Source organism: Coptis chinensis, chromosome 4, assembly GCF_015680905.1.
Source record: "Coptis chinensis isolate HL-2020 chromosome 4, ASM1568090v1, whole genome shotgun sequence".
In the NCBI taxonomy this organism is placed as follows: Eukaryota; Viridiplantae; Streptophyta; class Magnoliopsida; order Ranunculales; family Ranunculaceae; genus Coptis; species Coptis chinensis.
In genome coordinates this window covers 79537396-79551266 of record NC_141459.1, presented here as the reverse complement: position 1 = coordinate 79551266, position 13871 = coordinate 79537396, and the positions used below count along the sequence as shown (strand labels likewise).

The 13871-nt window shown below is 37.8% G+C and overlaps 1 protein-coding gene across 1 annotated transcript; it reads left to right on the top strand.

Moving 5' to 3' along the window:
- Positions 1-1263: 1263 nt before the first annotated feature.
- On the top strand, positions 1264-2012 carry LOC147504988 (uncharacterized). Its single transcript, XM_086557609.1, has 2 exons — positions 1264-1761; positions 1839-2012. The coding sequence occupies exons 1-2, from the start codon at positions 1594-1596 to the stop codon at positions 1884-1886; spliced, it is 216 nt and encodes a 71-aa protein (XP_086413735.1). The 5' UTR covers positions 1264-1593; the 3' UTR covers positions 1887-2012.
- Positions 2013-13871: the final 11859 nt, after the last annotated feature.

The window sequence follows — 13871 nt, the reverse complement described above, 5'->3', positions numbered from 1 at the left end:
GGACCAAGTTCGTTGTTGAGCGAACTACCTACGTATTTTCTCTTGATTATGGGAGGAGAGAAGAATCAGATTTTACGTAGTTCATGTAGGTGGTATTTATTGACATAAAAGGGTGTTGATCCATGAGACATGTGCATTGACATGTACATGTGTAGAATGGAGATTATGAATGTGTGTTAGGTTGGTTTTGGTAGGAATTGTGTGATGATTGGGAGTGGGTGCAGTAGTTCATATATCACGGTGATTGGAAGTACAAATAAGGCTTTGGTGATGATTACATCTGGATAAGGGATGGTGTCTTTATTCGAAGCATTCTGCTTTAGGTCGTTCATTCGCCTTGAGATATTCTTGAGCGAGCTGAAGTGTACCACCTACATGAAGCGAGCTGAAGTGAATCGATCTTGGAGGTCGATGACATGAGTTCGTTACGATCTTTGCTTATACTTAACGCGTGCTTAATATTCCTCAATGAGAATATTACTCCCTTATAATGCCTCTTTCAGGTTTGAAGTACAATGCCTCCTTCAGGTTTCTTCAAACTGAACACTGATGGCTCGGTCACTGATCAGAGAGTGGGATATAGTTGTCTTACTATCGATCAAGAAGCTAATGTGATATTCACTTTTATACGAGAGCATGGGAAATAAGTTCTTTACCAGGAACTGACGGCAATTGAAGTTGGCCTCTCGATTTGCTTTCAGAAGTAATTCAGTGAGATTCATGTATGTTCTGACTAAAAAAGAGCCATACAAATTTTTAATTAAATTATTAAGAATTTGTACAATTATTAAGTCAACGCCCATTTATTTAATTTTTCAAGTAAATAGACAAGAGGGAGCACTATGGTCCTGCACCAACCTAACATTGTAGAAACTATAAATATAGAGCATGTCTTCAGTGCGCGAGATGTATGGTGCGCAGGTAATGTGGGCCTTTGGATCAGTATTTTTACCATGCAATACACACGCACCCCTTGGTATGAGTGGCCATACCATATGACCTGCGCACCATAGATTTAGCCATAAATATATCACTAGCACTTTTGCTTGAAGTAAAGTTGTGCCATCTATACAGAGAGGTGAACTATAATTGTAATAGCCCTCCACTTGATCTAAACTTAACAGAGATTAATGTTGAAACTGATGGGGTCTTAGACTCTAATGCAGGTCCAAGGGTCAGCCTAACCCTATTAATTGTTTAAAAAAAAAAAAAAAATCTAGATTTATATATATATTTTTGGCAGGTACAACATTATATTTAAACACGGGAATGAAAAGGGATTTTCACATAACGAAATTGTCTCAATTTTCAATTTGGAGTTGGGATCGAAGTTGCAATTTGATATGCTAGTTGTTCCATTGTTATTGAAACGATATGAAGTTTTGATGTGCTTGGTTGGAGTTTAGTAAAATAATGGAAATTGAGGATTTTAAATAAATTGAATGATCCAAAAGCAGCAATAATGAGAAGAAGCAGGATAGTAAAGGTGAAAAGAAAGTGTAAAATCTCAAATAAGTCTGCCAGACTATATCGGTGAATATCGGCAGCATAAAGACGAGAAAATATAGAGAAGAAAAGAAGAGGTGAATAAAGATGGGAGGAGGAATGGAAGCAAAGAAGAACAAATACATCGAAGAGTGGGGTGCAGCTAGGGAGACTCTCGAACAGAATTTCCGCTGGACCCGTCGCAACTTTGCACTAATTGGCATCTTCGGCATCGCTGTTCCTATCCTTGTTTACAAGGGCATCGTCCGTGATTTCGTAATAATCATTTCTCTTTCTCTTTCTTTCTTAATCATTATTAATTAATTAATTAATGATTTTTTTTTTGTTAACAGCATATGCAAGACGAGGATGCTGGAAGGCCATATAGGAAATTTCTTTGAACATCATCTTTCAAAATAACTGCCCTCAGTAAGCTCAGCTCACTTTTCTGTTTCTCACTGTAATAAAACCACTTTGCAATAATTCTTTCTTTTTCTTTTTCTATTAATATTTCGGATTTCTCTGTATGTGGATGGTATATGGAACTGGAGTGCGTATGCTATTGTTTTAGGAATCTCATTTTGATAACTTTTTCTTTTCTTTTCTTTTTATTTTACTAGCTTCCTGTGTCTAGTAAAATAAATACAAGTAGGCAGCAAATGACCCAAAATCAGTGAGGAGATAGGATAATTTTACAAGAGATATATGGGATTTTTAAGCAATGGCAAAGGCAACTTAGTATGCGCTCTAAGCATTTGTGTACATCAAGTGAGAGGGAAGCAGCATTTTCTGGGCTCCCAGATCTCTTAATGGCTGGGAAAAGAAGTTGCGCGTAGATTCTTTGTATCAATTCCATATTTAGAAGAGGAAACATCAGATGCATCATTGTTAACAGCTAAGAATCTCTGGCTAACAATGGTGGAAGTAAGGAAAGAGTAGAAACTATATGGGAATCAGGGTGCACACACACTTTCCTTACAATTGGAATTAAAGAATGAAGTCAGGCCTGACAAATTAACATTGATAAAGGAGGTACGGTAATCATTAGGAGTAGAGGGATTCTAGGATGTCGACTATAACTGGAAACGTTAGATAGCCTAAGTTAGGCAATAAACTGGAGTTTGTTGCTTAATGAAGTACTGTAGTCCTTATGTCTGAAAATGAAGCAGACGTTCAGAGCTTATATCAACATTCAAGTGACAAACTTGCGATCGTCATGGAGGAAATAATATGCTTTTCTTTTGGCACTGCATTTCAGGAGAACCAAGTGGAGAGAGTGATAGAATGTAACAAAGAAACAGCCATTAATATAGGAGTTGTGATCGAGGCAGATAAGTATATGAACGAATAATTGGGTTATCATAGGGAAGACAGCATGACTACATTATCAAAATCAGAGTAGCGCGGTGAAAGTGTGGTGGCCCATTGTCCACAGGTCCCAGGTTGGTTACTTAGCTGTGACAATATGGCATGAAGACTTTTTTTCTTGCATTTTAGATCATATGCAGAGAAGCTTAGACACGAGTAAATACACCCATAAGCTTTTTATATATTTGAAACAAAATTTTTTTTGTCAGGTTTGTATCTAAGAAGAGCAGAGCTTCAAAGGCTGTGATAATTAGAGCATGTCTCTAAGATATAACTAGTAGGAGTGCAAGGCAATATCCTATGCAGTACTTTAGCTCAAATGAGGATAAAATGATAGGATCTAGTGGTGATGAGACAAGTGAGCTCCAATTTTCTATGCTAATTGTAGGACTCTAGGAGGTCACTCTAGTCTTTTGGGTACACCTTTTTTTGAGACTCTTTTTCTGTTGACAAATTGTCAGTTAAACATTAGGAAGAGATCCCGGAAACAAGTTTTATTACCAAGTTAGATGACACCAAAAAATAGGGCGGACCTGTAAAATATCAGGCTGGCAGTTTGGTAGATCTTAAGTTCATGCTTTTGCTGAAATTGGTGCTCCTTGGGTTTTAATAGATAGGGTAGCTATTTCTTTTAATTTCTGCTTAATATGTTACATTTGTCATATCAGCCTTAATAATAGGAGATCATATGCAATCCAAAACGTTTGTTTGGAGGAATAACGTTGCCTATGGTGCTTTGGATCTAACATAAAGGTGTAAGCTGGCTCAAGCCAAGAATTCAGTCCCATCCAGGCGATTATTCTACTTTTGGGTGGAATTCAGGCTTGGACCTCAAGTTAGAGCCCATGCATCCATGAAAAGTTGAAAACATATACTCCAGCTGTACTCCGTTTTCGGCTGCTCTGCTATAACCTTAGTACACATCTAGAATTCTACATAATCCAAAATCAGATACATTAAGTCCACAGGGACACCATACTAATGCAATCAGGAGGTAGTAGTTGAATGTGAAATAATTGCGGAAGACGTCTACATGTGAAAGAGAAGCAAAATTTTCTATCACAGCCCACTATTTTGACTAGGCAATTGACTTCACCACTTCACCTGTAATATGAACAATTCCAAGTCCACTTTTTTGCTTTAGAACGATGGACTAGTACATATTTGAAGTAGTATATTTTGGAATGAGAGGAGGTGGTGTCTTTTGAAGGATTGATCTTGAATACTGTCATAATTTCCTCTATGGCTTTCTTCTCGAAAATTCTAGTCTGGTTTCTCAGATCCAGACAAGTTAAATGCGATGGGAATGTCTGCACTCTATCTAAATCTAGACGGTTCCGATGGAAGAAAAAAGGCAAGAAAATGAGAAGAAGATGACATTCTGCGACAGGCTTAAGGTCTGCAGTGTGCTATGCAATTCTGGGAGAGGGAAAACTCCATTACTTTGAAGTTGGATCAGACACGAATCTCTTTTCTCATCTACACCAATTAAAAAGATGTTAGAGATCTCATTTTGCATTTTGCGTGTTTCAATCATTTATGAGAATTCAATCAGTGAAGTGAAAACAAGAACTTCTTGTGGAACAATGTAGGTGCGCAACAATTCAGTCTGTTTCTTCTTTTCTTGTTATTTTCCTTTATTCATTTATTAAATTTCTTTAAGTATGGAATCGAATAAAAAATAAAGATCACAGTTTATTCATAATTAAACACCGGGCACCCAGTCTACTCTACTAATCAACTATATGTTAGCTGTGCTTGGTAAGTTCGCAAAATGGGGCTGGTTTGCATCTTGTTTGTAGGGATTTTGACTGTGGAAAGTGGAAACCGCCCACAAAGTCGTTGAACAAATCCCTGCTTTAGTTTTATTTTGACCTTTTCCAAACTTACGAAACACCAAAGGAGTCATCGTGAAGGGGTGGTGAGGTTAGAAATAATGAACTCCAATTCCTCCTTAGTTTGCTGTCGGAACCAACCGGCAACAAAGTTCGCTTCTGCGTAGAGACCTCTAGCATTCCTTACATACTACTAGAAATGTTAGTGCAATACATCACAACGTTAAAAAAACTACTTTAAATGTTATGTAGGAATTTACCATAAAAGTGCCGAATAAACGTATTTGGAAAATTCTAGCACCCTTTTTTTTTTTGGTAAAGATAGGTATATAAATATATATATAGAGCTAGTCTTCAGTGCGCGTGATGTATGGCTACGCACAATTCCTGACCACATATTTTCCAACCCGTAACCGGTAGCCGAAGTGCCCACCTGAGGGTAGCGTTGGCATTTCACATATTTTCATTCATCCCCAATTAATCGTATTTTCTATTCTTCTCAATTAGATTGCGCGCCCAAATCTTCTCACCCCTTTCACCTCTTCTTAAATTCATGGTCAATCATTTATTTCTTTCACTCTCTAAAGTTTCTGACAGCGAAGTAGAGCAAAAGAGTGGGCCAACCAACAACACTACACGGCTTGAATACGTTCGAACATTGAGGTTAGTTTATCATCCAATCATTTGAAGTCGATTTAATATTTCCTCTTCTCTTTAAGGTACATTAGATTTTTTCATATATTTAGGTCGTTTGTAAAAAAAAGTTTTTTTCTTTATTTAGGTAGGGCTCTATGGATTTAATCGAATAAGGCTCGATGATGATGAAGAGTTTCTTAGAAGTCTATGTTTGAAAGTTTTTGCGTATGATGAAAGTGATTCTCCGGATGTGGAATCAACTGTTTCCACGATGGAGAATGAAAATATTGATGATAGTGATAGCGATCTTTGAAGAGTCCGATACATATAGGGCTTATATAGAAGACAAACAACATTTTTATCTATCGGTTCAAGACCTCGGGACGAGGCCTACACTATTTATAATGAGTATGCCAAATCGGTTGGCCGGTGTTCGTAAGGATGTTTATAGAATTCATCCAAATGGAGTTGCTATTAAGCGGAGATTTGTGTGTTCATCCAGAAGGTCAACGACACATGAGATAAACTCCAATCGATGACACCCAAAAAGAACACCCGCATGACAGTCACTAGGTTCAATTGTAAAGCCCGCATTGTTGTTGTTTTGATTCGAAGCAAAGTTGTGGATTGTGAAAGAGTTTATTGGGGAACACACACATCCACTTGTATCATTATCCGAAGTTCAATGTTTCTTCGGTCACATAGAAATGTGAGTCGAGAAGCGTTGGAATTTGCTACATGCCTAAATGATGTCGGTGTTAAGTAAATGCCAAGTGATGGGTCACTATGCATATATTTGGAGGTTTCCTTAATGTTGGTTTTACGAAAAAGACTTGTATAACAAAATGGGAAAAGAGAGGAGAAGTCGTCGTTGTATTGATGGCGGCCAACACACCGCTTGCCAACTTAGAGGACAAGGTGAAGTTAGATCCTTTATTTCATTACAACTATGAAGTTAAATGCGAGTGGGCGGTTAGATTTTGGGTTGTTTTGGGCGGATTCCACCTCCGGATTTCTTGTAGCTTTGGTGATGTGTTGTTGTTTGATTCAACGCATGAGGAGCAATCGGTACCGGATCCGCGTCGTTGTGTTTTTTGGAATCAACAACCACCTACGCACTATAGTTTTGGTTTTGCTTTGATCATAAGTGAGTGCGGCGACACTTATAAGTGGGTATTGAAATCATTTTTATTGACGAATGTGTGGTGAACACCCTAAATCGAGTCATTACCGATGGTGACGCGGCGATTCGTAAGCTTTGAAATCTATTCTTCAGATTGAAACACGGGTACGTGCTCTTGGCACGTATTGAAAAATTGCATCACCAATGTCAAAATCCCGGATTTGCAATGAGTTCAACTCTATTATGTTTATGAAATGTTCTCTCGGGAGAGAGGAAGAAAGGTGGAGACGACTAGTGGAAAAATACAAAGTTAGTCATAACACGTGGGTGATGAAGGTACGTAAGAAACGGGCGAAGGGCGTAATCGTATCTTCATGGTGAGTTCTTTGGCGGTTCGTATAACCAACGTTATGAGTCTATTAACTCTCTGTTATAAGACATCATGTTAAGCCGGGATGCGGTTGTTTGAGCTATTTGGGAAAATGGAATTGGCGGTTGCAAATATCCAATCACCGAGAAACGAAGAAGAGGTAAAGGATCGCAACGACGAAGCCTTTCATTGGTAGCCACTTGATTGAATATGCAAAGCAAAAGAATCCATCTATATACTGCTTTTCTTGCTTTTAGGAAGCGATTCTGGGAGGAATCGATGTACAACCGCGAAGATAAACGTGATGTGGGTGACAATATTCGTGTATACACCATCGGCCGTCATCCGAGCAGGGCAAAAAGACGAGTGTGGAATACAACCTTTTAGAAGCGGGATGCTAGATGTTCATGTGGGCTATTTGATCGTTTGGATTTTCATGTAGACATATCATTTCGGTTTACAAACACGAGGACCTTCGTGAAATACCCCTGAAATTTTTTTTTAAGGAGATGGACACGAGTTGCTAAATCTGTCATTCCAAATAACAATCCAAGTTTTTTTCTTCGCAGTCGCTTCCATTATTCGTCACGGTGAGCTTATAGGAAATGCAAGAAGATATGTTTGTGGGCCTCTCAAACGACCCACAAACAAATGAAGCTTTTAAATCCATGTTATCATCTTTTTCTAGAGCTTCTGAAGGCAGTCCACAAGTTCCCTTTGAAATGCCTTATATTCCACCAGAAAGTGGTACAATGGATGGCATTCCGTCTTCTAAAGGCACCGCCGAGGTAGAGATGCCTTTCACCCCACCTAAAACCGCCCATCGTCCATTTGTTAATGATCCACCACACGTAAAATCGAAGGGTAGGCCGCATAAACGTAGTAGATTGAAAGGTCAGAATGAGACAAGAAAAAAAAAGTGTGGCTACTGTGGTATCGTCGGGCACACAAGGCCCACATGTCCACTTTTGCATCCAAACGATGGGGGTAAGTTTCTTATACCGTTGCCATATTTCACTTGTCTGTTAACATTAAATAGTTACAAAAGTTTGTTGATTCTAATTTGTATTCGTCAATATCTTTCTTGTGGTGCCTTGTTTTTTACGGTCCAAGTGCTAAAGCCGCAACTATGTCGAAAGCGTCTTTGCGGGGAGTTGCCGATGTGAGTGAGGATGATGGCGGGTTAAATAGAGATCTTGGATGTAAGTGATAATTTTTTGCGTTATCTTCTTTTTATAAACGCAAGAAAATGTTTCTTGTTTGTTATTTTCATGGGGTTCAAAGTAATGTTGCTTGTTTGGTGCGTAGTGGAAGTTGGTAATGAAGCGGGGAGGATCTCGAAAGACCAAGCAATGTAGCAAGTGTCGATCTACGGAGCACACAAAGTGTAGGTGTCCCGATTTGGAAGGTATGACACAATTTTTCTTGGCGTAATTTTTCTAGTAGGGAGTAAACTAAACTTAGAGTGTACCATTAGAGTGACTATTTTTCTCTGTTGAACTTATGGCGTTTCCGTGGATGAGGTTGGGAGGAAGGTTTGAGGAGAAATTCAATGTTGGAAAGTTTTATAGTGACGACGGGAGAGTCTTTTTCCATATACGGATGGTTGGCGTTAGAAAGAGGAGTACAATCTTTGCTAAGCTTTAGAGCGATTGTTGCTAATCTTCTAACAAGATTTTTGTAAGCATTTTTGTAATATCGCACAATGGTGAAGATTTCAAGATTGGCTTCTAAATTATTTTGTAGCGGTATCTATGGTGTTATTTTCTTATTTTCTTTGGTTTAATCAATGAAATAGCACAATATTTTTATACGCTATATTGACAAGCATTGTTTGTATATTACATTTGTTTCTTATTGTTGGGATGTTGGGGTTGTCCCTCAATCATCGGACATATGTCGATTAGTGTGATATTGATATGTTCATAAATGGATCATTCGTTTTTACGGTAGCCCGAACGGAGGAATATGCCATAAACAGATAACATAACATACGGTATGACATATATAGTGTCATATCTATCGATTGAGTATCTAAAATTATCGACATAACTCCTAGGAGGTCGGAAGATCTAAAATTATTGTGAATATACCTGCTTTGGTTCCTCCTAAATTATGATGAGGACTTGCGATTAGTACTAATTACGGAATGAGATTAAGAAACCAATTCTTGATTGTAATGCGTGGGGAAAGGGACTATGAACATCTCATTATTCATAGCTACCGAACTATGAACAATTCTACTTTCGGTATGTTTTCGATATCTTGATGCATTACTACTGAACAATCAATGTGGAAGTCATGAGCTATGAATATTCTTTTTGTTCATACCACAATTCGACTATGAACAATGATTGTTCATAGTTAGGTAACTATGAACACTCAATGCTATGAACAATGAGTGTTGAGCTAAAAACGATGAGTGTTCATACCACAATTGACTATGACAATGATTGTTCATAGTCATGAGCTATGAACATTCTTTGTTCATACCACAATTGGACTATGAACATAACAGAAGGTTGGAGCGCTTGCAGAGGAATATGTCATATGTTAATAACACATAACATTCTAGTATGACAACAAATATAGTGCTATATCTATCTGTGATTCTTATGATATACTACCGAACGAATATATTATAAAAACTCACATAACATTTGAGTATGACATATATAGTGTCATATCTATCAGCGATTCTAGAGCTATTAATACTACCAAAAGTATAAAACTCTTATTAGCATATATTATAAATAGTGACATAAAAATTGAGTATGACATATATAGTGTCATATCTATCAAATTGAGTATATCTAAAATTATCGACATAACTCCTAGGAGGTCGGAAGATCTAAAATTATTATTGTGAATATAATATCTTTGGTTCCTCCTCGTATGATGAGGACTTGCCCGATTAGTACTAATTACAAGAATGAGATTAAGAAACCAATTCTTGATTGTAATCGTGGGGAGAAAGGGACTATGAACATCTCATTATTCATAGCTACCGAACTATGAACAATTCTACTTTTCGGTATATTTTTACGTATACATATATAGTGTCATATCTATCATATAAAACTCTTAGTAGCATATATTATAATATCATATATTAGTAACATAATATTCGAGTATGATATATATAGTGTCATATCTATCTATGATTAGACCCAACATATAAAACTCTTATTGACATATCAAATAAAAAGTGAAATAACATTCGAGTATGACATTTATGAGTATAGTCATATCAGTGATTGTAGCGCTTATGACATACTACCAAACGTAAAACTCTTATATTGAATTAAACAATTGGACCACCCATAAAGTATGATATACTTTCTGTTTATAGAACATGAGTATGATATACCATAAAGTATGCTATACTACATCCTATATGACATTTTTTATAACATATATCCATGCTTTTACAATGCAATACCGGGTAGTAGGTCACGTACCCTATGTTACTCTTAACATTTGTAAAACTCGTCACACCCCCCGATTGTCTCTCTACACACGGCACGTTTATTCCAAAAAAAACTGGTGCTCTCTCCACACCCCATTGTTAATATGACAATTATAACCTTAAATAACTCTCTCCACACCCCATTTTTATTAATATGACCATTATAACCTTAAAAAACTCTCTCCACACCCCATTGTAATTCAAACGAGCTCTTCACCGTACTTACTACTCCACGAACACTCCTACCACTCATGCTCTCTGAAATTTCTCCCCCTCCCTCTGTTGTTCTCTTAGGTTAGTCTTGAGTCACCCACAAAATTGTTGTTATTTCCACCAAATTTTCACTTTAAGAATGGACTCATGTGCTGGAAGCAACGTTCAAGATAAATTCTCCGCCAAAATCAAAATGATAACTTTGATTAGTGTTAAAAGTGACATGGAGTCACTTTAACACTACCGCAATCAAATTATTATTCGATGATGAACTTTACAACAATATTGAAATTAGCTATCCCGATATGACCGAATCATTTACAACAATTGAGGTAATAATGTAATTTGAAAGCTTGTATTTTTTATTTATTTTATCAATAACTTAGCAAAAACAATTTTCGATCAATAGTATCTAAGATCAAGGGTTTACGCGTCTTGAAGATCGTCCACTCGTTGATCCGATGGTGTTCGACGGTTGGTTGGTATTTGTTGGAGTTGTGGTTGTGATATCAAGGTCCGATAATTCGGGACTTGGGCAAAGACCTAGAGTTTTCTTGAGTTCGCGAAAGGAGTGGAAAATTTGGACCATCCATAAAGCTAAAAATATTGAACAAAAACCAAAGAATATAGGCAATCGGTTGAAGAAATGTGGCTGTCCATTTGTGTTGAAAGGGGAATTACGAAACGAAGGTGGATGGATACTGAGTGTTATGTGTGGAACTCATAATCATACTATTGGGGAGCATCTTATTGGTCGTGCATTCGTCGGAAGGTTAAAAGCTGAAGAAAAATTGATTGTTCAGGATTTGTCTTTGAGTGGTGTTAAACCGCGTGAAATTTTACCCCTCTTGAAACAGAGAGATGACAATAATTTGTCAAACAAAAGCACTTTATACAATTATCGCCATAAGAATCGGTTGGTTCGGTTGAGTGGAAGAAACCAAATGCAAGAATTTCTAAGAAATTTAGAAGAATTTGGGTACCGCGAGTTTCATAGGGATAATCCAAAGAATGTGAATGTAGAGATTTGTTGTTTGCACATCCCCAATCAATTCATTTGGCAAAGTGTTTTCCCGAGGTCATTGTCATGGATTGCACGTACAAGACGAATGTCTTCAAGATGCCATTGTTTGAAGTTGTTGGGTTCACATCCACAATGAAGACATTCTGTATTGCTTTTGGGTATTTGGAGAGTGAGAAAGAAGGTTCTTACCTATGGGTTTTGAAGAGGTTCGTGATATTCGGACTACAAAGCTACTTACGTAAAAGATAATTACGACCGATTGTGAGTTGGCACTTATGAACGCGATAGCTATAGTGTTTCTAAGTCGCGACATACACTCTTGTGTCGAAGTTCACATCGAGGAACATCGAGACAAAGGCCAAAAAACATTTGAGAAATTTGTTGAGTATGAACAATTTATGTTTATGTTCAAACAATGATAACCGCATCGTCTTGAAGTTGAGTACTTGGAACACCTACGTTGTTTTAAACTTGAGTACGGAGATCATTATGGTGTTATGGAATACATAGAAGACCGGTGGCTTTCGAAAGTACAAAGAAAGGTTTGTCTCGGCTTGGATAGATCTCCATATGCATTTTGGTACTTCGAAAGCAAAGAACCGGAATTGAAAGTATGCATTCCTCTTTGAAGAGGCATTTGCGTTCTAGCAATAATGGTAACTTCACGCGAAACTTTAATTTGATTAATAATCTCGACAAACCAAGTGATTTAAATTGAAAGTTCTTTTAATAGGAGCTTGAATCTCCGGGATCATCGTTACAAACAAAACACATATGTGCAACTTAGAGGGTACATTTCTAGAGATGCATTGGATTTGATAGCAAAAGAGCTAATAAGGTCCGTTAGAGTTGGGACAGATGAAATTCGTTGTCGTTGTGTTTACAAGAGTATGTATGGGCTTCCTTGCGCATGAGTTATGTGAAATTGTTCTAATTGGTAGGGGAAGCATCCCCTTATCTTTGATACACCCTAGGTGGAGACGACTTTAGTAGCACTCGATTGATCTTCCTAACTTTGATATTCAGCCCGAGCTTGCCGTCCCGGAAGAAGAAGTTTCACCGCTCTCGGATGAACAAAAGGTTTTGATGCTAAAAAGTGTGTAGAACTAGGTGATCCAAAGGCAACTTTCAGCGAGAGCCTCGGTCAACACCAATGTGAGGGGTAGGCCACGGAATAAAAATTGGTGTGAAGACTTGTAAAGATAAAAAGGGACACAAAGAGAGAGCCTTCGACTTTCGAAAGTATGCACAAACGGTTGAGGAACAAATTGTAACTCAAGAAAGCAAGAATAGTAAAGCCCGAAGTTGGTACCATGCAAAAGAAAACCAAGAAGAACTCATCTTCAAGTGTTTGTAGATTTACCGAAATTGGGTCTAAATGGGATGATGGGCTCATTGACTTAAATCCATTGATACTGAGACTTCATTGTGGATTGGCAAGATGTTGAACCGAATGGACATTGTGGATTTAGCTTGATTACCACGATGCTTAGGGTCTAATGGAGGTGATGCATGGATTACCTTGGAGGGCTCTTATGTTGACAGAGTTGATTTCCCATGAGGCAGATTATACTTCATGATGGGTGGAGAAGAACGAAAAAAGCGATTTATCAAGACAAATCTACGATATGTATGCAGTTCCATATACGATGAACCCCAAAGAATGGTTTGAACTTCCTTCAATGGGATTTTTAGCCGCTAATACTTTTCAAGTGTGTCCTTGTCGTCATTGGAGAGAAAGAATGTATGTCATACTTTCCTTTGTGGATCGCTGCTCCGATCCAACTCGTGTCCGGATAGCGGCAATAGGCCACATTGGAGGAGGCACATATTTTGTGAAACTCGTGCTTGAAGATGATAGTCCTATTCCGCCACTTGCTCCGGTGGGGAGTCATTTGCATGGACGTAAGCTTGGGATTGGGCAACTATAATGGAACCAAGGATCGCGGAAGTGGTATAAAAGGGTTCCAAAAATGTTATGGATTTAGACCTTTCGTAACTATCCTTGTACTGACAGGGTTTTTTGGCATTAATATCTATTTTGTGTATGTGTATATAGTATATACTGTCATAAATTGCAGAATGTATTAGAATATGTCAGAAATGGTATTAACTAGTTTTTGTTAAGTGCTCTGTAAATAGCATTAAAATGCAAGAATATGGTAAGTGCTTTGTCGGTTTAAGGTAGGAACCAAAGGCGTATCGAGCTTCAGGCCGGTGAGCTTTATCACTTGTGTTGTGACAAAAGAACACCAGCTGCCTTTACAGCACAAAGTGAACGAGGGACTGATGGGTTCTAGAACAAGCTATCTTAATTCGTAATAAGAATTCAGGACTGGCGAACTAGC

Excerpts from the sequence above, each read along its gene's own strand:
- LOC147504988 (XM_086557609.1), top strand. The coding sequence starts at position 1,594 with ATGGGAGGAGGAATGGAAGCAAAGAAGAACAAATACATCGAAGAGTGG. Across the intron at positions 1,762-1,838 it reads AGGGCATCGTCCGTGATTTC|CATATGCAAGACGAGGATGC; the intron begins GTAATAATCATT and ends TTTTGTTAACAG.